Below are 26,884 nucleotides of genomic sequence, written 5' to 3'. Positions count from 1 at the left end.
TTCCCTAAGAAAGAATTTTTAAAGGTTATCTTTTTTTCTTTTTAATCACTAGTTCGTGGGTCTTTTTTTCCACTCAAGTGGCCACGATCCATTTCTTAGGAAGTTCTGAGTAACACATTCTTAAAGCACAGAACACATTTTATGAACTGTGTTGTTACTTTCTCGGAGAAGGTTTCTTTGGAGAAATTCTCCCTTTCCCCGACCTTGTGAATTTTGTTTTTTGATCAGGTAGTGCAGAAAAATTCTAACAATAAATATTGGTGCCTTGCTGGCTGCCTCCTTAGCTCCCATCCTCGAGAATCTTTCTGTTGCTTTTAGAAGGGTGCAGTGTAGAAGGGGTGACAAGGAATATGCAGAACCTGCAGTGAGTCAGACTTGCTCCCCCAGCTGTTAGAACCTGTGGGATCCAGGGAGTGCAGTTGTTTGGTGGGGCTGGGATGAGGAGACTCTTCCGAGGAGTGGAGCAGGATCTGTGTGAGGAAAAGGCTGAGACCAGATCTTGGATCTGTCTGGTCAGTCTTTGATGTTTCAATAAGTAACAGTGGAGAGCTCAGCAGTGTTACATGAGGAAAGGAGCTGTCAGTTTGTCAGTACTCTGCACACCTGCAGGCCTTGGAGCTTGTTGGGTTAGGAGAGAAAGTGGAAGACAAGAAAGTAGTTAGGGAATGATTGCTGTTGTTTTGGTGAGAGGCTGTGGAGATCTGAAATTGGATGGGAAGAACCACTGCAGAGGTGAAATCACTGCGCTGTCTCTGGGGGACCCCTGCATCTGTGGGGCTGGGAGGGGCCGGCCGGCTTCTGTCCAGGGAAGGGTAGTCTCAGCAGAACACTAGGTCTGGCAGGGAGAAAGGGGGTTTGGGTATTGCCTCACTATGTTTTCAGTGCTACCTTATTTGATACAGCATAAATTGCTGTTTATTTTATTCCTTTTCATTTACATACTAATATTCCTCAGTGCTTCAGCAGTCATAACTAGGACATTGTGAGTATGATTTTGTGAGCATTTAAGGAGCTCTAATTTTTAATAACATTGATGGAAATACCGATTTTCCTATTAAAAAATAGCAATTTCCCTTTTATTCACCTAACTACTTTCATAATATCAATGAGATTAAAAAAATACACTTGATCATGACATTGCAACTTTTTTTTTAATAGTGGCATGTTTTTCTTAACTAGAAGGTGATTTTAATATAGAGTTGAAACTGGATTTTAATTTACAAATTAAATGAGGACCAACTTTTCGTTTTCAGTCAATAAGATCCTGGAGAGCTGGTGTTCCTTTGGAAAGCTAGTGGTTTAAAGTAGAACATAAGCAATTAACATCTTGGGAGAAGCTGTACGTGAAATGTTGAGAATTTTTTTGGTTAGAAAAAGGATTATCAAAAGATTATGTTAAGTAATATAAAGCATTTTATGGAGACAATAAGACCAGCCTTTTGGTGTTCTTTTATATCAGGAGATGGAATTGTAGGAAAATCAGCCCTGTGCACTGTGGCAGGAGGGTTAGCAGGTCACTAGTGACTGGGATTTGTGTGGGAAGGGTAAGATTACGAGTAGCACCGGGCTTCCAGACATACTGATATCACATGGGTTAGAGCTGGTGACACCTGGAGACTGGGAGTAGAATAACAAGGTGACGCTGGGTCCAAAGTCCTGCATTGCAGGTCCTCAAAGCACTGATGACAGTGTTTGGGAAGTGGTATGAGGTGGACTGGGGAGGAGATGTTAACTATGACCATGAGCAAATTCTTAGAATTATACAATGGGCACCTTCAAAAAGTAACAAGTAGCCTTATAAGCTTTATCAGAGAATACTTTTCATATATTGTGTTGCTGAGGTCATTGTTGAGATGGTTAGATGTTTGATGGATGTTGTTGAGGTGCTGTTTTTATAATGTCCCATTTCCATGCTGATACCCCAACTTCTGTTGGAGGTCGGGGAGATGGGAATAGAGTAGCTTCTCATATGTCCTGTCAACTCTGAAGTGGCTTGGAGAGCACTTGGGCAGCAGGGAACATTTTCCAGGGCCTCTGCAGATAAAGCTATAGTGCAGGTCCTCAAGTGCTCAACATGCTCAGTGAGCACTTTGCACTTGAGCAATAAGCCATATAAACTCAGGCGTATGTGGTGGCAAAGAAGGCAATGTAAACATGGTTGTAAGAAAATAGGGAAAACTGAGGATGATAATGAGCTGAGAACTTATGCCTCATCAAGAGGCCAGTAGGCCTTTAACTCCAGCCAGTTGTTTCCCCGTGTTGCCAAGATATATAAAGTCACAAAAGTTTTAATTGCTGGGGCAGCAATAAAAAGAAAATACATCTGTGGAGAGAATATGATACGTCAACAGCTGCTCTGTAACATGTGGACTGCAGAAGTCTAGTAGAAAGGTATTCAAGAGGGGCTCTTGATAACTAATAACTCCATTAATAGGAGTCCTCATTTTAATTGAATCATGGTTCCGTTTTGATGCATAATGATTCAACTACCTATACAAAAATACTCTAAGGTGTTTTTATAAAGGAAACATTTGAGATAAAAGGAATCAAGAAACACAGGGATCATAATCATTAAAAAAATTACACATGAAACCTGCCCACTGAGATGTTTGAATTTTTCAAGGCTTTTTTATAAAATGTTATCATCATTGTTGCTTATTTATAGGTTATCTCCACAACCTCCCTATTTCCCAACAGTAAAAGCAAAACTTCTCTTTTGGGAAATTGACTTTTCCCCCACTCTTGACCACATACTATAATGGAGCCCACTCTGTCTCCAAAATCAGGGTGAGGCCATAAATGACAGTCAACATGCTTCTTATTCCCTGGCCACACATTGGGGTGGAACATGACCCAGAATGACCCAGTGAGAGCAAGCCCTAGATATCTGGAGAAATTCTCTGGTGGGCAGGCTGTGGAGATGTAAAGTCTACAAGTGCATTTCATTTCACTACCACAGTAGAAGAGCCTACAGCCTCCTGTGAGTTGAAACTAACACCATGGAAGGTGGCTGGAGACATGGTACAAATCCAGCCCTGGTTACATCAGCTGAGGCCCTGCATTAGTCTGTAACTAAAGCCATACCCACAACTTTGGACATTCAGGTTTGTTAGCCAATAAATCTTGTTCATTGCATAAGACCAGTTTCAGTTGTATTTTTTTTTACAAATGAGAAGATCTGGATACATTAGCTTCACCTAAAAGATTAATTTATAAAATCTAGAAAACACTCTTGCACTGTTTTGCTTCTACTTTCTGATGTTAGAAATGTATATGCTATTAGTGTTCTCTGTCTTTAAAACCCTACTGCTGCAACCTGTATCTTTTAACTCTGAAGAAAAAGAGGAAAAAAGAGTATCTTTATTAATACAGAAAATATCTGTAATATCAAGAGATAATGTCATACAAATGAAAACATATCTTCCCCCGAAAAAGACTTGGAGTTTCCTTTTGGGCAAAATGCACTGTGGAGGAACCGGTGCTGCCGTGGTCTTCAACAGTAAAGTCACTGTGACCTTTTGCTCACCTATTCTCTGCACCATACCGTTGACATGTGCATTACCATTTCATGACAGGACATCCCCCATAAAGAACCACTGTAAAAAAACATAGCTTTCCTTTCCCATATGCCACTTTTAAAAATATTCTAAACATTTCATAGCATTGCTTGTAGAAAATGATTAAATGTTGTATTACTTTACTTGTAGCAAATACATATTTACAAGCTTTATTTAAAACTAGCCACAGAAAAGAAACAAATTATTCCGGAAAATAATTGAAAAAAAAGTCACTGGTGATCTCAGAAGTATTTCTGGGTTATTAATCCATTGTTCCATTGCTCAACTGCTTCATTTTTTGTTGTAGCCCTGGACCTTAAAATTCTCATGTGCAGTAACCTGTTACCCAACTCTTGCTTAGTACCCTTAACTGCATTGCATACCGTTTCCTGCAAGATTTTACCTTTCTCATTTCTGATCTGCTTTAGCACAACAGTTACAATTAACAAAAGAAACAGAAGCTGTGTGCTGCTTATCTTTTTTACTTACATTGTCTCCCATGGCCCAGAAGGGGTCATGGAAGACACCAGTGTTCAGTAACTTGTCCTGGCCAATGGAAATTGTGAAGAATAAACACAGCCAGTTTCTTCTGCAGATTTATGTAGCCAAATACATAAAGCAAGCTTAGTTTTGCTCAGCATGTTTATCACAGGTTGCTGGTTTTGCTCTTCCTGAGAGTTGGGATAGGGAGCTTTTATAAGGGTAGAAAGTAGACAGAGTGTGAAAATCTCCCCAGCTCTTCCTTAATTTAAGGTGTTTTTCTGAATTTTCTACCTAAAATCTAATGAGGTCCTATAGCATATGAAAAATTTTGAAAACTCTGTGGCAAATAGAATTTCTGAATTCTCTATATAACTGTCTTCCTTCCATTAGCATGAGTAACTGATCATATTAAAGAAACCACTCATGTCTTCACTATGAGGAAATCTGGTAATGTTTTTTCATATCTTGATTATTAAGAAAAAACATTAAAAAATAATTCCTTTATTCATACATATATAAGAAAGCATGACATATATAAACTTACAAACCTGTTTAAGAACATTTGAAAGATGGCCTGAATGTCTTGTAGCCAGTTAATCACTGAGAAAGAATTTAGTTTTGATGAATGTTGAGCCAGCAACCGTGTCCCATATCTGTGAATATTCTATTTTTTCAGAAAATGTGATATGTACATTTTCATTTTATGTGTAATTTCTTGTAAATTTTAGATTTTCTTATCAATTCTGTTTTTATCTAAACTGCTTTCCCCACCTCTGGAGACTAATGTGTATTGCCAGCATGGAGGAATGTGTGTATGTGTGTATCTTTTTCCCAGTCACCCTATTGTTTGGTTCCCATTGGACAGGGGGAAGTTGTTGGCAACACATGCCAGTATCTAACTTCCTTCAGTAGAGGCCACTTAAAAATATCGACACTAGAACCTCAGGCTCATTAATTGGCTTAACAAGTCTTCATATAACACATTCTGAAATATATACTGTATTAGCCTTAAAATGGTGTCAGAAAAAAATACAATTTTTATTGCAAAATTCATATCTGCTTTTCTTTGAAATGACATGGGATTAATCAGCAGGGGATTTCTTGAGTGATTTGTGTGTGTATATGTCTGCTTATCCTATTTTTTCAAATCTGAGAAAAAGTGACTGTTCTACAAACAAACCTTTCTGTATCAAACTGTGTCTGCTTTTAAGTTGGTCTTTAATGACCCTGTTGAAAAAAAAAATCATGTAACTTACTACTTGTGTTTAGAGAAGGAAGACGCCCCTGTTAATTTGTCTTGATTGCTTCCTATTTTATTTGCTATTTAAAGTTCTACATTAACTGACCAGACTCATGATTATAAATGTAAACCTTCTGTTTTGGTGGAGTAAAACTGAACAATGTATGTCATGTTTTTTCTTAGATGTTGAAAAATAACATGGGAACATATTTCAGTTTTATTATTGTACTAAATTAGTAATGTCTAGCGATGATACTTATTATTATGGACCTGTTTTTTATTTATTATTATGTACTTGAAGATTATAATATGTATACACAGACTTTATTTGAAAGAAGTAGGAATTCAGAAAGTATCTGTGCTTTCTTGCATTGCATTTCCCCTTTTGACTTTGGAACTTTCTGAATCATGCTGGGCTTTTAATGGAATGTGCAATTTCTTACATAAGATTTCTCTGAATGGCTGGCATAGGAAGAAATAAATAATAGGGTCCAGGCATACGTTGGCAGCTGAGAGTAGCAGAGTGAATTCTTTTGCATAGAACAAGGTTTCTTTTGACTGGCAGTTGTAGCGAGGTCCCATCTGGCTATGTGTGTAGGGGATTCTGGTGACGTGGTAAGGTACAAAACAGACAATGAAGACAAACATGATGCTAAATATATTGCGGCTAGATTTCTTCTTGACAGAAATGGAATTCTTTCTGGACCTAAGATGGGACTTGAAGATTTTCTTCGTGATAGCAGTGTAGAACATGATTAACAAAAGAAACACAATCCAGAAAATGCCCACGAAAATGTAGTTTGATACTTCGTGCCACTTCCGTCCCAGTTCGTTTTTAAGATCCATACATTGTATCGGCGTCCCCTTCCCAGCACTCTGGTTGGTCAGGATGATATTGGGCAGAGCGAGGAGGAGCATGAACACCCACACCACCATCGAAAGGAGTTTGCTGTACGTCACTGACTGAACGAAGGAAGTCAGAAGAGGCCTCACGATTTTATAGTACCTGTCAAAGCCGATGAGCCCGAAGAATACGATGCTGACGTACATGTTGACGTAGAAGAGCACGGCAGAGACCCGGCACACGAACACCCTCAGCTGCCAGGGGCCCAGGCCCGAGTCGCCCAGAATCTTGAAAGGAAAAGTCAGGCTCATCAGGAAGTCAGCAGCAACAATGCTCTTGAGATAGATGATGAAACTCTTGGAGCTGGGCACGTAAAAGAATATCCATCCCGACACGCCGTTGAGCAGGATCCCGGCGATGAAGACCAGGAAGTACAGCACGGGAACGATTCTCTGAGTTATGAGGGTGTTCCGGAAGCAGGGCTCCGCCGGGGGCGCCGTGGTGGTGGCGTTCATCGCGAGGCTTCCAGAGGTGGTGCCTGCAGCGCAGTGGGCGGAGGCCACTCAGCTCGGGAAGCCTCCGCGTAATGCACGCAGGTCCGTGAATATCGTCAGCCCACCGTGTCCTGAAAATGGGGTATTTATCAGTTTCACTATGAATCAGTCAGGCACTCCTTTCTCCCTTCCTCCCTGTCTTCCTTCCTTTCAAAAGGGGAAGAGCAGACAGATGACAGGAAAGAAAAAAAACAGAAGCAAGGCAGTCTGAGAGTTGTAGTAATAATGGAGACAAGCATTTTCCCTAAAATGATGTTTCCTTTAAAATCCAAAGTTCTAGGAAATACTCATTTAAATATCTCAAAGGTTAAAAAAAAAACTCAGAATCATATTTTATTCAGACCTCTGCCTAATAAATTTAAGAACTATTGGTGTACACTATACTTTTTAAAACCTCTATGTATATTTTGGACATAGACTGTCTTACAAGCATACACATCCAGCTGTAACTGGCATTTTTGGTTGTGATTGTGGGTACCTTTCAAAATTGAGCTCCTCTATGTTTTTCTTTCCCTTTTAAAGCTGATTTGCATTATTTTTATAAACTAGAGAAACACAAATGATAAAAATTCTTTTAAACATTCTATGAAATGCAAAGTACATTCTAGATCGGCACTGTCCAATGTGGCTAACCAGTAACCATAGGGGGTCTAGAGGTTTTGAAATGTGGCCAGTCCAGATTGAGATATAAGTGTAAAATGTACACTGAATTTTCTAAACTTTGTTTGAAAGAAGATAATAAATATCTCAGTATTTTAAGTAAATGATTTCATGTTGAATTATTATTTAGAATAATATTTACTTATTCCATTAAGTAAAGTATAATAATCTAATTTCACTTAATTGTACTTTTTATGAATATGTCCACTAGGAAATTTAAAATTACATATGTGGATTACATCATATTTTTATTGAACAATGCTGTTCAATAAAACAGTTGTTACCTAGACCTTTCCTTTCTTAAGGAATCCTGTATATTCTTCACTGATGTCAGATATATTGATTTAGAGGGCAGGAAAGATTGGAACTTCTTTGAAAGACCATTGATAACATCAAAGTAAATTATTGCCCATCTTATATGTAATATCAACATCATAGTTGAAAAAAATCTTTAGTAGTTGGTCCTTGCCCTCAGGATAAAGTCCTAAATCTTTAATGCTGAGTTACCAAAAGTCCCTTCTTGGTCTAATCCCTACTTCTCCACTCACAGCAGTAAATTACTTCCATCACAAGCCCTTCTACCTCCTTAGAGGTTCCATGACTTCTCTTACCTTGGAACTTTGCACACGTCTCGTTTGTGCAGAAAACTCTTTGACTGCCTTCTTGGCTGGCTAACTTTTCTTCATCCCTGAGGCTCAGCTGGGGTGTCACTTCCTGTAGGACACTCTGCCCTCCTGAGCCTGGGTCGGAGTGGACTGAGTGGGAAGTGCTATATGTGTGTGCTCATAGAGCGGCATCTCTCTCCTATTACAACACTCATCTTCCTGGCTGTTTTTTGTTTCTTCCACTACTGTAGCTTCCTCCAGAGGAGAGAGACCGTGTCGTCTTTTATCTCTGCACTCCTAACATTATATTTAGGACATTAGATAGTTAAAATATTTGTGAAATAAATGAATATGCAATTTGGAAATACAAGACACGAATACCCGCTCTTAAGAAGCGTACATCTAGTCCAGGATCATGGGAAAGAAGGATTGTGGAGGATAGGGGGATTCCTTGAGGTCAGAGATTCTTTCTTGTTCACCTTTTTGTTTTTCGTTTGTGGTGGCAAGCATGGTGCTTTGTACACGAGTAAAGGGCTATGCCAGTAAAATTAAGGAAGACTGAGAAAGTAGAATTTAGAAATGAGAAATAATGAAATTTCATTCCAAATTTAAAAAAACGTGCAAACTTTGTACACTACTTCCCACATAAGAATGTCTTCTGTGTATTCTTCCTTCATGCCTACCACATGGCAAAACTAGATATATTTCTAGTCACTTGATTTTGTCAGTCCCTGGACTCCATTTGGAAGGAAATCTTTACCCCCTGCACATTTAGCTCTGATCATACTGGGTTTGTGTCCTTTGCTTCTATATAGGTCTTCTGTGGCCTGTTTCATATTTGAGATGGTAAGCGAAGGGGCCCTATTTTCTATTTTTAACTGTCCACTATGACAAAGAGTCTGTGTCTTAGCAGATGATTTATCTTGTCCCCTGATAGTAAGGTATAGTAGCAAGTAGGAGACAGATCAGGGGCTTGGCAGAATATATCTTGCCGTATGCTCCTAGGGTTGCCAGTGCTGGGGACACAGCCCCCTCAGTCAGAGGGGTGTGGTGCTCATGGTAGGCACTCAGTATTTGTTAAATTCATTGCAGTCTATGGTTTTAAAAAATACAGGTACTGATACATTTTGAAATAGGAATATTTATAATATATACTTATAGAGTGAAATAGTGAAGCTTCCCAGAAATGATTTAACACAGCAGTTCCTTTCCTTATAGAAATCTATGCAAAGACGTTTTCTCAGAGTCTTGTGACCTAAATACTTTTGAGCTGCAGCGTGTCTGCATGTAGCCTGATGCCCAGGCCCTGTTCTCAGATTCCTGATAGTGTTGAGGGTCTGAGCGTGTGTGCTTCATGATGTACACATGGCCTCCCCACCTCACTTTCAGGTTAGTGGGAGGGGCTGACTGAGCCAGGTAAACTTCAGGAGCATGTGAGCCTTCTGAAATAGAATGAACACTCCAGGCTTGCCTGGATCTTTCCCCGCCGAACATCATCTTGCTATTTTGGCCCATTTTTAAGCAGTTGCAGACAAGAGCCCCCATTTTAGAATGGAAAGGTTTGAGAAATGCCAGCTGAGGGAAGAAGTAGGATGTCACTGTCACCTGCACTGTTGTGTGGCCAGATACAGCAGTGGCAAATGAAAAGGGCACTCCATGATTAACTAGCTAAAGGGAAGTCTAAGGCAATTCTGGTTGCAATTTTCAAACTCTGAAATACTGTTTCTTTAGCAGTGGTGGTGGTAGGGCACTGTGTCCTCTTGGTACACATTTTACTGAATTTGGTGTCTCAGCGCATGTAGTTTCTCAATGACAAACTGAGAGACGTGTGAAAAAGGACATATTTTATGGCATCTGTAAGTGCAGCCAGTTATATATTGAGACCAAAAGGCAGGAATATGTGTTGAGTGAAAAATAGGACAAGATCATTACGGAGACATGTATCACTTTGACCTTGTAACATCAGCTCAGTCTGCTCCCCTTATCTCTAGATTTAATGTCCTGGTAAAGGGACTTACAGAAACTTAAAAACATTTCATGAGTGGAGGAAATATTCACATACTGATGCTGATTTTATACAGTAGCATAAAAATAAAACTAAGTCACTCAGAAAACTAAGAATGTCTTGGTGTGGCCCAATTGCCCTCTCCTTCATGCTCCAGGCTCAGCTGAGTCACCATGTCTAAGCACCTTGTCCCAGCACATTAAAGATGGGAGACAGACAAAGCAGGGACGAAAAAGCGGAAAAGGACCTCTGGATGATGATCACCTGAAAAAGTGGGATTCGTGGAGGTGTAGTCAGCCCTGCCCATGGTAGTTACTTCTGAGATTACCTCTGAATTTCTGTAGTGAAAGTTGTCGTTATGTTTCCCTAGAGGCTTCAGGAACATAAACAATGCTCCCTAATTCTTGATGCTGCATTTAAGAAAGATTTCTGTATGTGGTAAAACTTTTTAAAAAGGGATCTTTCAGAGTAGAAGTTTTCAGCTTCTCTTAGGTGGAGCTCTTCCTTGATCCACAATTCCAGGTAAAGGAGAAGGAAATGGTGTGAAATGTTTTAGTCTATCTATACTGCTCGCTTTGGATCTTTGGTAACATAATTAAAACACGGTAGCATGGGATTTATGAGACCAAAAGACTGCTATTAAAGTGTATTAGCATGTAATGAATTGCTTTCTCTAAGTTTTTTTTTTTTTTGCACAGTTAGAATATGAATGTCAAAGACTCCTTCCAGTCTAGATAGTGCCCCTGTCCCTTAGTGTGACGTAAGATTTAGGATTGTGTTGCTTTTTAAGTGTTTTCAATGTGTAGAGAATTATGTATAACCTCAGGTTCTCTGGGCAGAATTTAGTTGATACAGGGCCATACAAAGCCTTGCTCATTCCATAAATACATTCATCTTACTAAAAACATGCTTAGTCAGCCTGAGCTCATTACTCATCTTCTGTGTAATTATGCACAGAGACCTATTTTTCTCTTACATGTGGACCCCCTTCCACTATTCTAATTGGGTGCCATAATTCTATTTTCTCTGAAGAGAAATTATTCCTTCATCAATTTTGATGAAATTAACAAAGCTCTTGATAACACTGGAGGGTTTTATCAATTACCTTAAAATTTTTTTTTCGATAATACGAAGTTCTTTTCAATCAAGTAATGTAGTCCAGTGAGTGCTTGTCATCTTGAAGTGGCCAAAGTGTTTTTTCACTAATGATCCTGTATCATAAGAGAAAAATGAATTAATGAAGTTACATGAAGACCAGAATGTTTTTGTTGGGGAAGTATGTATGGTAACAATGTACTTGAATTTTAAATTCAGCTTATATAACTGAAATATTTCAACATGTGCATTTGTTGTTTTGATATACTTGGTCTTCAACATTGATGAATGCTGGTTTGGTGTGAGCTCTTGGGGGAAACTTGTAAACTCTTTACTTGAGAGTGTTGGACTTGAAGTGCTTTTAGTTATTGTTTTTATTCCCCTCATGGATATAGAAGCTCATGTCAGTTCATTAAAATACTGAAGCTAACAACTGATCATTTAAGCCAGCAAATCATAGGCAGGGTTTTTTTTTTTCTTAAAAACCTTCACACTGCTGATATTTGGGGCCAAATGATTAGCTTTTGTAGAGGACTGTCTTTTGCACTGTAGAATGTTTAGCATCATCCCCAGCTTCTACTGACCAAATGCCAGCAGCACCATCTCCCAAGTTCAGATAAAAATGTTTCCAGACATTGTTACCATATGTCCTCTGGGAGGTCACCTCACCCCTGGTTGGTAACCCCTGATCTAAGGAAACCGATGCATGGACCCTGTAGAGAGAACTGAAAACCTTGTGATCTGATGAGCGGAGGATTAGTTGGGCAGAAGGGTGGTTGGATTTGGTTATGCGATGGTCTATGTTCTTCCCAGACTTTAGTGTGCCTACACATTACCTGGGGATTTGGCTAAAATGAACACTCAAATCCCATAGGGTGGGCGTGATATTGATGCTTTTAGTGCAGCAACCCTCTTGGAGTAGCAAGTTTATTTTTCCAGACCTCTACTCGGGACATTTAATAAGTATTTGGTGTTGAGGGTAAAAAACTTGTTTTGCTTTGCTGTATTTGGGACTCCAGATTGGAAAAAGTTACATTTTAGGTAGCCCGGAAATGTAGGATCTTTCTTAGGGTTTCTTCATTACAGATTTCATCATCATTCATTCATGTGGTCTCCTGGAAATGTTAACAGGTATTTTATAGAAAGCTATTTGAGAACAAGTGATGAAGAACACCTTAAATTTACCTAGCATATTCCTACAAAGTCATGAAGTTCTCTTTAGAAATAGAACAGAGAGATGAAGTTCTTTGTGGACTAATGTTGTATGTGATCCAGGACAGCACAAAACATGTCCTGGTTGGGAATGATAATCCTAACCGCAAGGCAGCACTTAAGTCCTAGGGAGGGAAGGAATAGCAAGGGATGGTGTAGAGTGGTTGGCTTTCAGCTGTGTTGGGGGGATCTCATCTTTTAAATTCTGAAACAACTACATGAAAATGCTACATCAGTATTGGTCAATTGGGTGCATTGGTATTACCAGTGTTAGTTTCTATATTTTTATTGTGTACTGAAATATTTCATAATTAGAACAAAAGTGTATATGGGAAGTAAATTGCTTTTAAGTCACTTTTTTTTATCAGTACTCACTTCTGATGAGCATTTTCCTTCCTGTTCTTTGTTCAATTCTTGTAAAGTAATAATCTGATATTTCCTCTTCCCTCCTTCCAGTCCAAACATCAAAAACTTTAATCCAAGGTCCTTCATATCTTTTTATGTGAGATAATTATTTATTTCCTAGATAAATATTTGTTTATCAGATTCTCAAAGTGGATATCTAACCCTCTTCTGCTCTCCCCATAGTTTCTGGCCTATGTTCTCTCTGGGCTCAGCCAGTGGGAATCTCACTTTCTCCTTTACTGGAGAAATGTTTGTCATACTCCACACTTCTTGTAGGTTGCTAGGACCTTGTTTCTAAGTTTATTATGCATTTCTCAGTTGCCTTATTTCCTGACCTTCTGCAGCACTGGGTGGTATTGATTTCTCCTGATTAAAATTTTGTGTCTTAAGGGCCAATATGTTCTTGACTCCTGACTGTGCCTCATCTTTCCTCCTTTGCTGAGACCTTTTATTCATTTGCTCACTAAATGCATCAGAAAGTGTTTGCCAGGCATGCTGGAGATAACATCAGCCACAGGGACTCTCAGGAAGGTCCCAGTTTAGAGGGAAGCCAGAGTGGTGCTTCTGGGTGTAACATGAGGCTCTCATTGAAGGAGGAGGCATAGAAACAGAGTGAGCACCAAGCACCCATCAGCTTCAGAAATGGAGGTATCAAGGCAACCCTCCTGGATCATGAATTGGCTTTAGCCACTCAAAGAAGAGGTAGGGGGGTTTGGGAGTTTTGGGCAGAGAGAGCTACTAGGCACATGCACCAAGACACATGAGATGACAGTGAGCCCAGGGCATGTGGATTGCCCAAGCTTTTGGGTAACATGATTGATCCTTGCCAGGGAATTACTATTACCACCATTTTGCAAATGAGGAAACTGATGCTTAAAATGGTTAAGTAACTCATGGAAGGTGAATTGGGTAGCTAACATGTGACCAGACAGTATTCAAATGTAAGTCTGTTCAGCTCCAAGCTGGTTCTCCCCTCCCTCTGAGGGAATGTAGGGCAGCATGTCTTGTGTGTGTTTGTGAGAGTGAGCAAATACGCAGGCCCTTCAGCGTTTTCTGGAGTTCTGGCTTCAGGAGTCACTTAGCCAGTACTTTGTTGATGGAAGGTGCACACATGTGTGTGAGTTTGTGTCTGTGTCCTGTTTTGGATCTAGGTTTTAAAAGTCTGCAAGGCCTAGATGTCTTCAGTTTCTCTAGTTAGTTTCCAGATACCACAGCATAGAGAACCTCCATTTTATTTGCCAGTTTCTGAAAGTATGTAAAAATGGACATGTCTCTGACTTTTGATTTTGACTCAGCTTTCTATCTTCTACACTGATGTCCAGGAACTCTTCACAATGATGATTAAAGCAAATGATATCAATCAGCAGGTGGTGGACACCCTGTTGCTGGAGAAACCTAGCTCTGCTATGTGTGGTTTTGAAGCCACTCATGGGTTCCCCAGGGCCCCTGGCATGAGGAGGGCTCTGCTTGTTGCTGCATCTTATCTTCAGCCAGTTTTTCTTACAGTTGACATGAGCTCCTGATTCGGTCTGACTTGATCCTCCTAACTCTTGTCCACTATGGCCCATTGATTTCAGATAAAATGTAGGATAATGTCAAGTATGCTTAGTTTAATTTATAGTTGGTTGAATACCATGGTCACATATTTGAATTGATGAACTGTGCTAATTAATTCTCTCATATTAGAAATATCAACATCCTCCTCTTAGGCTGACTTGCAGACATCTAACTTCCTCTTCCACCAAAGCATAAGCTCAGCTTGGTCTTGATTGCCAGGCTTTCTTCCTGGACCCTCCAATCCACAGACTTTAAAACTCACAAAGATGAAAAATCTGTGAATGTCTGCTACGGAGCAAAACATCCATAATGTGTGGTCATGGGCCTTGAGTTAGGGTGGATAATAAACGGATCATGCCAAACCCAGTCTTTTCTTTTAATTCCAGCCTCTCCCCTTACATTGCTTTGAGCAGGACTCATAGTGGAATGCAGGACTGGCACCCGGGCTCTGGTGGGGTCTTCACGGCTGTGCTCTGGCCAGCGGGTCGCAGGAGCTGCTGGAGGAGATGAGCTGTGGCATAGGTGCCCAACTTTTGGGGCCATGAAAATGGCCACCCATCCCTGTCCTTTGTACCAGGAACTGCATATGCGTTGTCAGGACGGATTTGTGGGGATTTTCTCCTATAGTCTGTGGTATAGCCCAGAGTTTCTCACCCTTGGCACGTTGACATTCCAGTTCTCTGTGGGTGAGCTATCCTGTGTATTGTAAGATGTGTAGTGTATCCCTTGCCTCTATCCACTAGGTGCCAGTGACACCCCATGGTTTATGACAATCAAAACTGTCTCTGGATACTTCTCAATGTTCCCAGTTGAGAACTACTGGAATAGCCCTTTAATGGTAGGTGCATTTAATACCATTTTGATATCAGAAGAACTCCTCTTGGAGCTAAACCTTAGCCTAATATTGAATAACTCATCAGCAATACGTAATTCATAAGCATAGATCTCAAAATGCAAAGTTTTCTTCACTGCTCTGTTGGAATAATGGGCAGACTATGCATAATGATTAAAAGCTTCATGTTAGACACAGTGGACCTTGGTTCAAACATGGCTCCATTTCTTAACAGCTGTGATACTGGATAGTTGCTATTTGCCTCTATGTTCCAGTGTCTGTATTTCTAAAACGAGGGGGTAATAGTTGCTACCTCATAGGATTCCTTTTCTTGTAAGAAATTCCTGGTGCTTGGCAGGGAACACTGGGGGTTCAGGGAGTGGCTCAGCTGACAACAGAACAATCAGGTATCTCTGGGACTCAGTCTTCCAAGACTTCCTCTGGGTCAGGCTCCCACATACCGTTTGCCTACCTCCCAGATATGTTTTAGGTGGGCGGTCCTCTGCCTGGTGGTGGGCCACACAAAGCACAGTGGGGCCTTTGCCTAGTGCTCCAGACCTGCTCCGGTATCTGGCCCTGCAGCGCCTGTGTGGTGGAGAAAGGGAGGGAGGCTGTGCTGCTTACAGCCCCTCTGCTCTGGGCACAGTTGGTGGCACTCAGCGGCAGGGAGGACAAGTGAAATCCAGAGTGTTTTGTGCTTTTACTAGGCAGTCCGTGTGTGCCCGAAGCTCCGATGAGAGTGGCGTACAGCTGTGGAATTCCTGTCCTCAGTGTTTTGTGGACAGATCCCTTGTTCTGTCTGAATTAGATGGGGCTGCTTGGCTTCCTGACTTTTTTCCAGTCTGCTCCTCTGTGGCATTGTTTTGGAATACGTGGTTATACTCCCTGGGGCCAGGCAAGGAAATGAATCTCTGACCTCTTTTTGCCTCACTGAGATGGTGTTAGCATTTCTCAGCTGGACATGCAGTACTCAGATCTTGATCTTAGGGCTTAGAGCATTAACACATATCCCTTTGCTATAAGGATGGGGAACATTCTAATTTTTACAAAAACAACAGCTTTAACTACCTAGCTAAGTATCAACCACCTGTGTGTTCAAAAATCAGGCTTACAGAGCTAAGTAAGAGAATATAAATATCCAGGACTCAGTGGGAGTGAGAATATTGCAGAGAAATGCTCTCCATACACTTTAAGACCTAAAATTTCATACATCTTACATGTTGGAGGAATCAGTAACCTTTAATTTTAACAAAATACACTGTGACAATAAGTTATGATTGGGCAGGTCTATAAATGAAATTAATTGTATTTTATTAAACACAGCATGTGAGTATGAAGCAACTCTATTTACTTAAAAGTGGGTAGGACTTAAATATGATAAATGCATTTTTATGCAGCTTGAAGAGGTTCTCAGGTGCCTATAAAATGGAATCTTTACTTTTTATGATTTCTTAGGCTCACAGATTGGGATCCATTGTTAAATATATCCATGTCCTTTTTAGAGCGTTCCATTTGTGATTATTTTACTTTTCTAGTGGCTTTTAATGTGAGTTAGGTACATTATAAGAAAGTCATTTTATGTCTTGTTATGCCCCATAGGAGCTATTAGATTAGATGCCTTTCATTATTGCCTCAGATGTAGTATCTATACTTAAAAAATCTGTACCATGCATTTCAGTTTCATGCTCATGACTTACTTGGACTGGGACCAGTTATATCTTACTCTGTGCATTTAAACAATGTTTGATGAAGCCTATACTGACTTTCCCCATACATTAAAGCCTATACTGACTTTCCCCAAACATTATTGCTTTCCTCTTTTGTCTTTTCAGGATCTCTCTTCAAGGTCCTTAAGAAAACAGGTCTAGCCTATAGGTCTAGAAGTCATGATACCCCAGTAGCTATAAACTTCCTCAAGCCTTTTCCATCCTTAAAAAACCAGAGAACCCTCTGTGGATGGAGAAGCAGTGGTTCCCCAGTATCACTGAGCTCATCTTGATTCTATGTATCGCTGCCGCCTAAAAGGAACCAGGACTTCCTGGAGAAATGACTGATTTCAGATCAGCCACAGGGAAAGTACAAGGTTATTTGAGATACCTTGTGGGCAAAGAGCAAGGCAGTTCTTACATCAATGGTGAAATGTAAAAAAAGTACATGGGAGCTGACTTGAAGGCACATCTTTGACAATTTGATTATCAATAAGAATGACAGGAATAGATGAAAATAATTTGAAAAAGAAATCAAATTCAGGAGTTGACGGTGATATTAAAAATAAGGGTTAAGAAAAGGGAAGATGAAGACAGAGGTCAGTCCTTTTTTACAGAAGGATGCAAGCTGGAAAATGTAGAAGAAATGATAGACATACAGTCACCATTTTGCAACCTCAGAGTAATAATTGATTCAGTTATATTAGTTATTCAGTAATAACTAACTTCAGTGGTTGTGAAAAGCCATCCTGTGAAAGTTTGTAGAAGAACAGGATAGTCCAGTCTAAAACCATCACTCCTGGATCATTTAGCATAATAACCAAAAAAAAATTATACCTTTTCAGCAGGGAGATCTGGCTGTCACTGAATGATCAAACTTACCAAAAATGGATAATCTGACATTTTATGCCTCCTGATATGATTCAGTTAGATGTACACAACATACCTTCTCAAAAAGCTGATCACAGATGAACAATTGGACAAACTAAGAATGTGGGTCATTCTACAAAACAACCAGTGTAGATACTATAGAAAATGTCATGAAAAGTGAACAAATGTGATGGGGTAGGAGAGAGCAGTTCTGGATCAAAAGAGGCCAAAGAGAAATAATGTAATGTGTAAAGGGTGATTGTTGATAGGGTTTGGCAGGGGGAGAAATTGTTTTGGGACAATTGTGTAAATCTGAACACAGAGTATATCAGATGATTTTATTGAATTAATCTTCCCAAGTATAATAATAGTGTGATTAATAATGCAGGAGAATATTTTTATTCTTCAGAGATGGATACTAAAGTATTTAGGAGGGAAGTGTCATGGTTGCCTGCAACTTAATTTTCACAATGGTTCAATTAAAGGAAAAAGAGTAGAGTGTGTGTATACATACTTGTGTAGATATATACTTTTTTGCTGATATACATTATATATGCATAGACATGTATATAAATATGTGTATCCATGTATGTGTGTGTGTGTGTGTGTATTAGTTTTGAGGGAAGGGTCCTGAACTCAGTGCCTGACATATAGCAAACGCACGATGGTCTGTTAGACTCTGCTACCTTCCTTACCTTTCCTTCTCAGTCACCTTTGGGAGCTGCTCTGCCGATCCTTAAATCGGTGTTTCTTATTCTAGGCCATCTTGTTTTCTCTTGCTGCCTTTTCTTCTAAGCCAAAGTAATCTTTGTTTAGAACATTGTTTAAAACCATCACCTATAAAGCAAACTTTCCTTCATCTATCAGCTGTTCTCTTGGTATATGTTATCCAGCAATGTTCTTGGTGTTGGGAATCTTGCCCTCTTGGAGCTCAGGGTCTGGTGGTTCTGGCATCTGAGCAGCCTCATGTCCTTCCCCTCCCGCTGTGCACCTCCGTCTTCTGAAGTTCTGGTCGCTCATGGCCCTTGAAGTTGAAAAGCCAGGTCGCTTCACCTCCATGGGGAAGGGCTCTCCCACCAGCTGAATTAGTCATGCCCCACCCAGACCGTGTCTGGTCTCCTCTTTCACTTGCATGACATTTTATAGCAAAAACTCCCCTTCATTGGGATCTTTATCTCATGCCAGACACAATTGCTAATTGCTTTTGAAAATATTTTTTCTTGTTAATGGCATATTTGGTACTTTGAAAGAATTTGTGTAACATAAGTCAAAACACAATGAAAAAAACAAGAGCACAGCACTGATTTGAGAGCCAGAGCCTAGTAGGACTCCTGTACCTCCCTCTGTGCTTCTGCCTGGGGTGTCCTCCTTCCTCCACGTGGAGGTAACGATATCCTGAATTTTGTTTTTCATTTCCTCCCTTTTAAAACAAATTTTTTTAATCCATAGGAACATACATTGCATTGTAAAGTTGTTCATGCTCTTCGTAGTCTTCCAGGAGTTTTTAAAATCCCTAGTTGAGCATTATTTTTCTAAAGTTTCTGTCTTTGGGAAAATAGTTGGAAATATTTTGAAACAGTGAACATTCCCCACATTGTATCTGAGCATTTTAACTCCTTAGGTATACGCTCTAAAAATTCTCACTGAAGCAAACCAAGAAACAAACAGCTCAATGTTTTGCAACAAAGAGGCAAACCAAGAAAACACTCGGAGATGCTCATAGAAACACTGTGATAGAAAAAATGTGGAAGGAGCACAAATGATTATTGACAGAAGAATGGATTGTAAAAGTTACCTCATGGATTTCATGCAGCAGTGAAAATGAGCAAACTACAGCTTTTAAATCCTCAAGCAGTCCTGAAGAAATAGAAGTGATCCCATTTTATAGCTGAGGAAACCAAAGTACAGAGAGGTGGAATAAATTGTCCGAGGTGGTAAAACTAGTATGTTTGTAGAACTTGATATGACTCCAGATCAGTGTCATTCTAAAGCCCTAACTACTAGGGAATATTGTTTCCTATTGAAATGACTTGTTTTTATTAGCTTGTCTCTTCTGCTTGGAGAGACAGCTTTGTATTATCACCTAACCCAGCAAATTGTTCATAGTAAGAGCTGTGTCAGTTTCTGATGATTGACCTTAAACATTGTTATTTTACGTAGGAGGAAAGTAGGTGAGTAACCTCAGTGGCTTGAGCAAGTTCCTGAGATAGTAACTGGGGCACCTGCGGTTGGAACCCAACTCTTCCAAGCCCGCAAAGACTGTATAGCATCTAACCTGTATGTTTTTACCTTGGTTCTGTGCCTCCCCTCTAGTAGGTGGTTGCGAGAGGCCTATCATGTATAATGTCAACATCACTGGGAGTATAACTGACTGTGCGCCCAAGTTCCTCAGCCAGGGGACACCACTGCTCTCCTGTTGGCTAGCAAGAGGCCTCTCCTCAGCGTGGGACTATTTCACCTGTGATAAAAATCTGTCTAGCCTGCAGCAGAAGTGCCAGCCGTCCTTCTTCTGTCTCCTGAATGTCACTGACGTGATTAGCTTGGGGAAACAGTGCAGGTGTGTTCATGTGTGTGGGCGGAAGTGGGGGTGGGGTGGGGAGAAGGCACACGGGAAGGTGTTTGTGCCTTTGTCAAGTCACCCAGTGTTCACTGTAAATGCAGATAATTGTGATACTTAGGTACTTTGGCCCAGTCAGGCAAAAATTGAAAATAAAGGCAGAAGCTTAAGTGCCTAGCTGTCCCTGTGAGCTTTTCTGCATCTGCCATCCGGGCCTGGCAAAGCCTCTGTATCCCAATATATCATGAAAGGCTTCTGGTTTGTAAACCGGTGTGGGCTTATTGGCATAAGGGTCTGCAAACATTGCCAATTGAGTTTTGTCAAGCACTACATGGGAGTAGCAGGAATCCCTGGGCTAATTGGCTGTCACACTGGCACCGCGGTGATATTGAAGGCCAGTTCTATAAACTCACTGCGGCAGAGATACTTGGAGCCCTGGCCTCTGAGGTTGTCTGTCTCCAGCATCTAAGTCTGGCTGCTTCATATTGGTCTCTGTTAAGATGTCATCTTCTTAGGGATGCCTTCCCTGTTCATGTCTGGCAGTCAAGTCTGTGCCCAGCACTCTTCTGCCTTTCACCATGTTTTATTTTCTTCATAGCCATCTTAATTATTTAAAATAATGTTTACTTTTCAACTTATGTTCTCTCTCATCACCCCTCACTCCCAACCCTAAATATAGCTCCCATAAAGGTAACCTTCATGAGCACAGAACTTATTTCTCTTGTTCACTGCTAAATTAGTGCCGGGCATATAGTAGAAATTCAATAGACATTTATCAAATTTATGAATTAATTTGTACAATTTTGGTCAAGTTAAAGACTTGATTTACTTAACTGTCAAATATTGAGCCTATTCAGGTCCTCTAGAGTTTTATAATTCTGTGTATGTAATAGGTTAAATATACAGGTATCTTTCTTAATCTTTGCATAAAATTGAATGACCATATTTGATTTATGACATTCTTTAGCAAGTTCATACAAGGTTGACATTAAAAAATTTTTATTTTGTTATTTTTAATGACATTAATGATTTCCCTCAAATTCTGTAAAATAAAAGCCAAGACTTTGATAATAATAAGCTACATGTAACTGAATGCTCCACGACTGCCATCTCTCTGGCTGCTATATACCTGGAGTCTCATATTCATTCTTCTGCTGTCTTGTTTTATGTTTTGTAATGTGTATGTGTTCCTAAAATGTGTATGTACACGTTGTATGTGTATGTGTGTGTAAGAAATTGTGATTTTTTAAAAAACCATATGTAATATTTTAGTGATTTAAGTATAGACCATATCATCCATGTTATTGAGTGTTGCTATAATTCATTTCCTTTGTCCCCCTTAACATTCCATTGTACAACCATACTACAGTTTAGTCACTCAGTTTCCTGTGATTGGAATGTTTCTACGTTTTGTCCCTGTAAACTACACTGAGATGTCTGTTTTTATTGTTTCTTGATGGGTTTCTTGTGGGTATAAATGCAGGAATGTAATTGCTGAATCATAGGGTATATGAATATTAAATTATGGGAAATAATATCAGGCTATTTTCCAAAGTGATCACATTAGTTTATACTCCTATCAGTAATGTGCAATGGCCCTGGGAATCCTCTTCAGCATTTCATATTTCTCAGAATTTTAAATATTTGCTTGTGGAATGTTGTTGTATTGTGGTCTTGACTTGCATTTCCATGATCACTAATGATATGGTCACATCTGCCTATGATATCATTGTTTATGTCCATGAAATGTCTAGTCATATCTTTGGCTCACTTTTCAGTTGGGTTGTCTGTGCTATTATTGATTATAGAAATTCTTTGGGTATTGTTGATAACTGCTTTATTGGATGGATGGATGGTGAATAGGAGCTTCCAGATTATAACTTGTCTTTTCATTTTTAAAGATACATTTTGATAAACAAAAGCTGCTAATTTTAATGTAGTAAAATTATCATTTTTTCCCACTTTAGTGCTTTTTGTATCAAAAGAAAATTTTCCTTTCTCAAAGTCTAAAATAATAGTTCTCATAATCTGGTCTGTGAAACCAGATTCCCTTTCAGGGTGGGAGACCATTAGGTCAGCCCATTTTCAAAAGACTGCTGTGTTATTTGCCTTTTTCATTCACTGTGCTGACATTTGTATTAATGTGCAAGAGCCATGGTGTGTAAAACAAATTTTGTGGGGATACTTCAGCACAAATCAAGGCCATGTACGTAACTGCCCTATAGTCACTGTATACCTTCCTGCCTTGCGATCTTAATATAAAAAAAGAATACAAAAAGTCAAGTTCCCTTTAGAATGTCCTGGATGAAGTAATTAATACACATGTTAATTTGATTAAATCTTACCCGTTAACCATGTGTCTTTTAAGTGACACAGAAAGAACTATTCATAGAGCATTTTGCCACATATGATGGTTGCCTAGAGTAGTAACACTTGCGTGATTGAGTCTCAAGATGAATGAGATGCTCTTTTCATGGAACACCATTTCTACTTGAAAGAATGATACACAAACTACAGTAATTCAGACTTGGGGATTTGCCAGACTTTTTCTAAAAAATGAGTGACTGAGCCTTCATCAAGGGAAATAAATAATGATAATTCCCAGTATTTAGACTGAGATCAGTGCCTATAATTGTTTTGATTCTATATAAGGAAAAGTACTTATATTTCAAAGTTCTGCATGAATGACCTCTCCAAATGACCAGTGATTACATGATGTTGTGAAATCTAGCACTGATAAAAGATTTTCTCAAAGACCCAGTTAGACTAAATGATTTTAATGTAACAAAAATATTCACTGACAAGGGTTTAGATTCTGCTTTTCAACCAACCTTAAAGAAACTACCCCTTGTTGAGTTTTGGTGTGATACCAAAGAAGAAAATCACAAACATCATTAAAATACTCTTTCCTTTTTCTATTATATATCTTTGTGAAACTAGATTTTTTCCACATATATTAAAGCTACATTGAACCTGATCAAATGCAGAAGTGGAGAGAAGCTTAGGCCAGATATTAAAGAGATATGCAAAGATGTATAATAATGCTACTTTTCTAACTAAAGGTTTTTTTGTAAAACATAGTTATTTTTCTTAAAAATGCATTCTTCATGTTAACATTTGATGCTGTTTTTAAAATGAATGAAAATATTTTATAAATTAGAAAATTTTAATTTCCACTATAGTAAACATTGCTAGATAAAAATTACACAGAAAAGCTCTTTAGGCTTCTCAGTAGTGTGAAAGGGATCTTGAGACTAAAAGTTTGAGAATTTCTGGCTAACATATATCTTGCCAAATTTTCTAATAAGGTTTTTTTTTTTGTGGGGTTAGTTTGCTTATTTTAAGATGTCAGTCATTAATCTATACATGTACTGGACAGTATTGGACTGTTTATAAATACCAAAATACATTAGACCTTTATAAAGAGTAATTAAATTTAAAAGATATGTAAAACTTCCCAGTCTATTGTAATTCCTACAGATCAGATATATTTTATTTCATTTTTTCTTGTTTTCTTTTTTTTGTAAAGTTGTCTGTTTATTTCATCCATCTACCAGACATGTGAATTAAGCAAATAATAACCCTTGTGTCTTTCTGCCTCCTCTTTCTGTAGAAGACCACAATCTGGGGGGGCTCACTGCCCTGACCCAGATCTCTAGGCTCTCTCACTGTCAGATGCACTATTCTGTCCAGGAAAGACTGGCTTACTTGTTTACAGTGTAGGTCACTTAATGGTAGTTGGTCCTCAGCGGACATCTGGTGATAAGAGTCAGTACTTGTTTACTAGTATGATGCCCAGTTTTCCATTGGAAAAGTAGGAGGTTAACTGAGAGAAGTATTCATTCCTCCTTATTTTGTGATTTCTTACTCGGCCCTGTGAGATTCTAACTCAAGAAATACCCTGTGGGGTTTTACCCTTGCCAATACCACCTCTTACTATGTTATTAGTAAGGATGGGAGAGGGAATTCCATTTTTATTGAGTAGTTGTTATGTACAGGTACTAGCAATGTCTCAGTTGTGTATTTGTAGCTCATTGGGGTTATAGTTTTATCATGATATTTTATTAGTGATAGAATAGAAGAGGATCAAAAATAAAAAAGCTAAAAGCAAAACAAAGCAACTGTAGCTCAAGGTCACAGTAGATTGAAATTCAGTTATTTATTTGAAAAAGGTCTTCTTTTTCCACCATGTAAGATTGCCTCTATAAAAATCTGAGTCCCAATAATATTGACTATTTTATACAATGTGATTATTGCCACTGTTGTGTAAACAGTTAAGGGCCAGAGCAGTTCTGTATATATACTCTTTCATCTCCAATTTGTATTTATTTAAAATTCACAATTGTTATTGGACACCTTCATCTCCTTAGGTCAGAAACAAAGCGAGTAGGGGAAAGGGCACTAAATTTAAAGCCAGATTAGTTTTTCCATTAAGTCGCATCTTTGGCTTTTATTAGCTGTGTTATCTTGTTTTAGTCACTGAACCTCTCTGGACCCCAGTTTCCTAATTGGTAAAACAGAGCCAATGATGTAATTTGGCTGCTGGAAACACCAAATTTTGATGTCTGTGCAAAGGTCTTAAAAGCAGAGGACTATACCTATGCAATTGCAGTACTCAGAATTGTTAATGAGAAGTCCTGGATCTCATTATCACATACAAATTATGGAAAATATCTTTAGCAGTTTTCTCCTCATCACCTGATTTCGGAGGCTGCCATTTTGAGGCTCTTTTATTAGCTTCAGTCATAGAAAATTGCTGATATTTGCCTATTTTTTAACTTTCAAAACCAATTTCATCTGGTCAGTGCTAATGCAATTAATAGTAAAAATTACACATGAATGATTTAAAAAATCTATGTATTGTACTAAAGGGCATATGGCAAAAAGTAAGTAAATCTAGATGGTGGGCTTGATAATATGGGTGAATGTAGTAACCACAATGTTGCTCATGTGAAACCTTTGTAAGATTGTATATCAATGATACCTTAATAAAAAAAATTCACTCAAAAAAAAGAACCTAGATGGTGGTTATGTTTCCCAAACAGACTTTTACTGTGGATTTTCTTTCTCAAGCTATGTTGATTACACATGTTAATCCTTAGCAGCCAGTGAAATGTTTTGTGTTGAAGGAGTACAAAGGTGAGGAAGCACTGTCGGACTAACGAGTGGGGCGGACCTGGGGAGTTGGCTGGAACAGAAAGAGGATCTGGAAATGCTGGTCTAATCATTTTAATTGTGTTAGGTGTTGAAATATATTTATATCTAAATGTCTATATGTCCAGTGTCTGTATAAATCGATATGCTTTCTCCTGTGAATGCTTTCTTTAAGTGAGGAGAACTGGCAAGAAAGTTGGTATGTGTAAAAATGAACTAGAGAGAAGACAAGAGGTTGGACTTTCTTCATTTAGAAAGTCATTTGTTAGGCAGAGTCACAGCTTTCTAAAAATAATAAATTTAGTGATTTTCAAAATTTCCCGGTGGCAGAATGGGGAGGTACTCAAATTTACTGTGTACCCCTGCCTTCCTTCAGTTTCAGTGTTCCTACAATTTCTCCAGAAAGTGGGACTCTAAGAGAATAAAGTTTCTTTTTGTCTGGGAAGTAAACTGGAGTAGCTTCTAAGCACAAATTCAATTTTAAAATTATCTGTTAAGCTAGATTTTATGGAATTACTATACAATTTCTAGAAAAACAGTGGAATGTGTTCTACAAGTTACGTTCTTTGTCCTGGTAGTCTGCAAAGTAAGACTAAAAACGCTATGAATGTTGTATATGTAAATATTTGTGAAATCGCAGAAGAAGAAATCAGAAGTTAAAGATCAAGCACATGAAAATCAAAACTTAAGGCATTAATAAAACTGAAAATAACAACTATAGGCTCATTTAATTTCTGTTTTTTTTTTTTCCTTTGAAAATCAATTGTGACTCACCATTAAACCCATACCAGTGGCCCAGAGGTTCAGAGGAGACTGGGTTGTGGCCTTTTATACTCTTAAACCAAACCTATTTTTCTTCTTTCTCTCTCCAGCTGTTTAGTTCTGTACTGAACTCCTTTAGTGCTGAGGATTACATCATAACCCAGCTGTTTTGGTACTCTTTACCATAACAAAACTGATCTTAACTTTCTATTCACATACACACAATGGTCTTAATATCAGAAGCAGTAAGCTTACAAATGTTTAAAATACAAATTTCCTAAAGGCTAATCCATGAGCCCACAGTAAAAACCCTGCCTTAGGTAATTAAAAGGAACATTTACAGGAAAAAGTTGGACTTGGTTTCGTTTTTGAACTTGGAGAAGTCCAGTCTCACCTGGAAGTCTGTCACTTGACTTTCCATCATTAAAACAAAGAATTTAGGATGTCAAGAGCATGAACAGCCATTTTACATTGGAGTCACAAATATTCTTTAAATATATTCTGCATTGAATGAACTTCTCTTACTCACCAAGTTTTTCCAGTCTTTTATGGTCTCTGTAGGCAAGATTGGATCTGCAGCTGAGTGTAACGTCTGCTGTTGAGGGAAGTAGACTTCGTGTTCTGCCTGGGCTGCTCCGTGTTGACCGGTGGGAAATGCTGCGTTAGCTCTCAAACCAAAACATTTAAAGTACTCTATGAAATGTTGACATCTCGCCAAATGCTTGAATGTCAAGAACTACAGATGTCTAGTCCTCTTTGGAACCCGCTCTACTGTGTGCTTGTATA

The 26,884-nt window shown here is 38.9% G+C and overlaps 2 protein-coding genes across 13 annotated transcripts in view; one reads left to right on the top strand and one right to left on the bottom strand.

Moving 5' to 3' along the window:
* Window positions 1-26,884, top strand: part of MED12L (mediator complex subunit 12L) — a 317,585-nt gene that overhangs the window by 113,690 nt on the left and 177,011 nt on the right. The gene's annotated exons all lie outside the window — the stretch shown is intronic.
* On the bottom strand, window positions 46-26,884 carry P2RY14 (purinergic receptor P2Y14). Of its 3 annotated transcripts, none has more exons than XM_073232212.1 (3): window positions 18,321-18,430; window positions 11,054-11,159; window positions 46-6,749 (listed from the first exon to the last, which is right to left on the bottom strand). In XM_073232212.1, the coding sequence occupies exon 3, from the start codon at window positions 6,637-6,639 to the stop codon at window positions 5,626-5,628; it is 1,014 nt and encodes a 337-aa protein (XP_073088313.1). In that variant the 5' UTR covers window positions 6,640-6,749; window positions 11,054-11,159; window positions 18,321-18,430; the 3' UTR covers window positions 46-5,625. The 3 variants fall into 3 exon arrangements, with proteins under 3 accessions (XP_073088313.1, XP_017501070.1, XP_017501069.1); XM_017645580.3 differs by lacking the exon at window positions 18,321-18,430 and adding an exon at window positions 26,628-26,884 and having other exon boundaries at window positions 3,343-6,749; XM_017645581.3 differs by lacking the exons at window positions 11,054-11,159; window positions 18,321-18,430 and adding an exon at window positions 7,950-10,127.

The sequence above is a fragment of the Manis javanica genome, chromosome 3 (genome assembly GCF_040802235.1).
Source record: "Manis javanica isolate MJ-LG chromosome 3, MJ_LKY, whole genome shotgun sequence".
NCBI classification, from domain to species: Eukaryota; Metazoa; Chordata; class Mammalia; order Pholidota; family Manidae; genus Manis; species Manis javanica.
This window is presented reverse-complemented; position numbering and strand designations above follow the sequence as displayed.

Coding starts and splice junctions, on each gene's coding strand:
- P2RY14 (XM_017645580.3), bottom strand. CDS start 6,639: ATGAACGCCACCACCACGGCGCCCCCGGCGGAGCCCTGCTTCCGGAAC.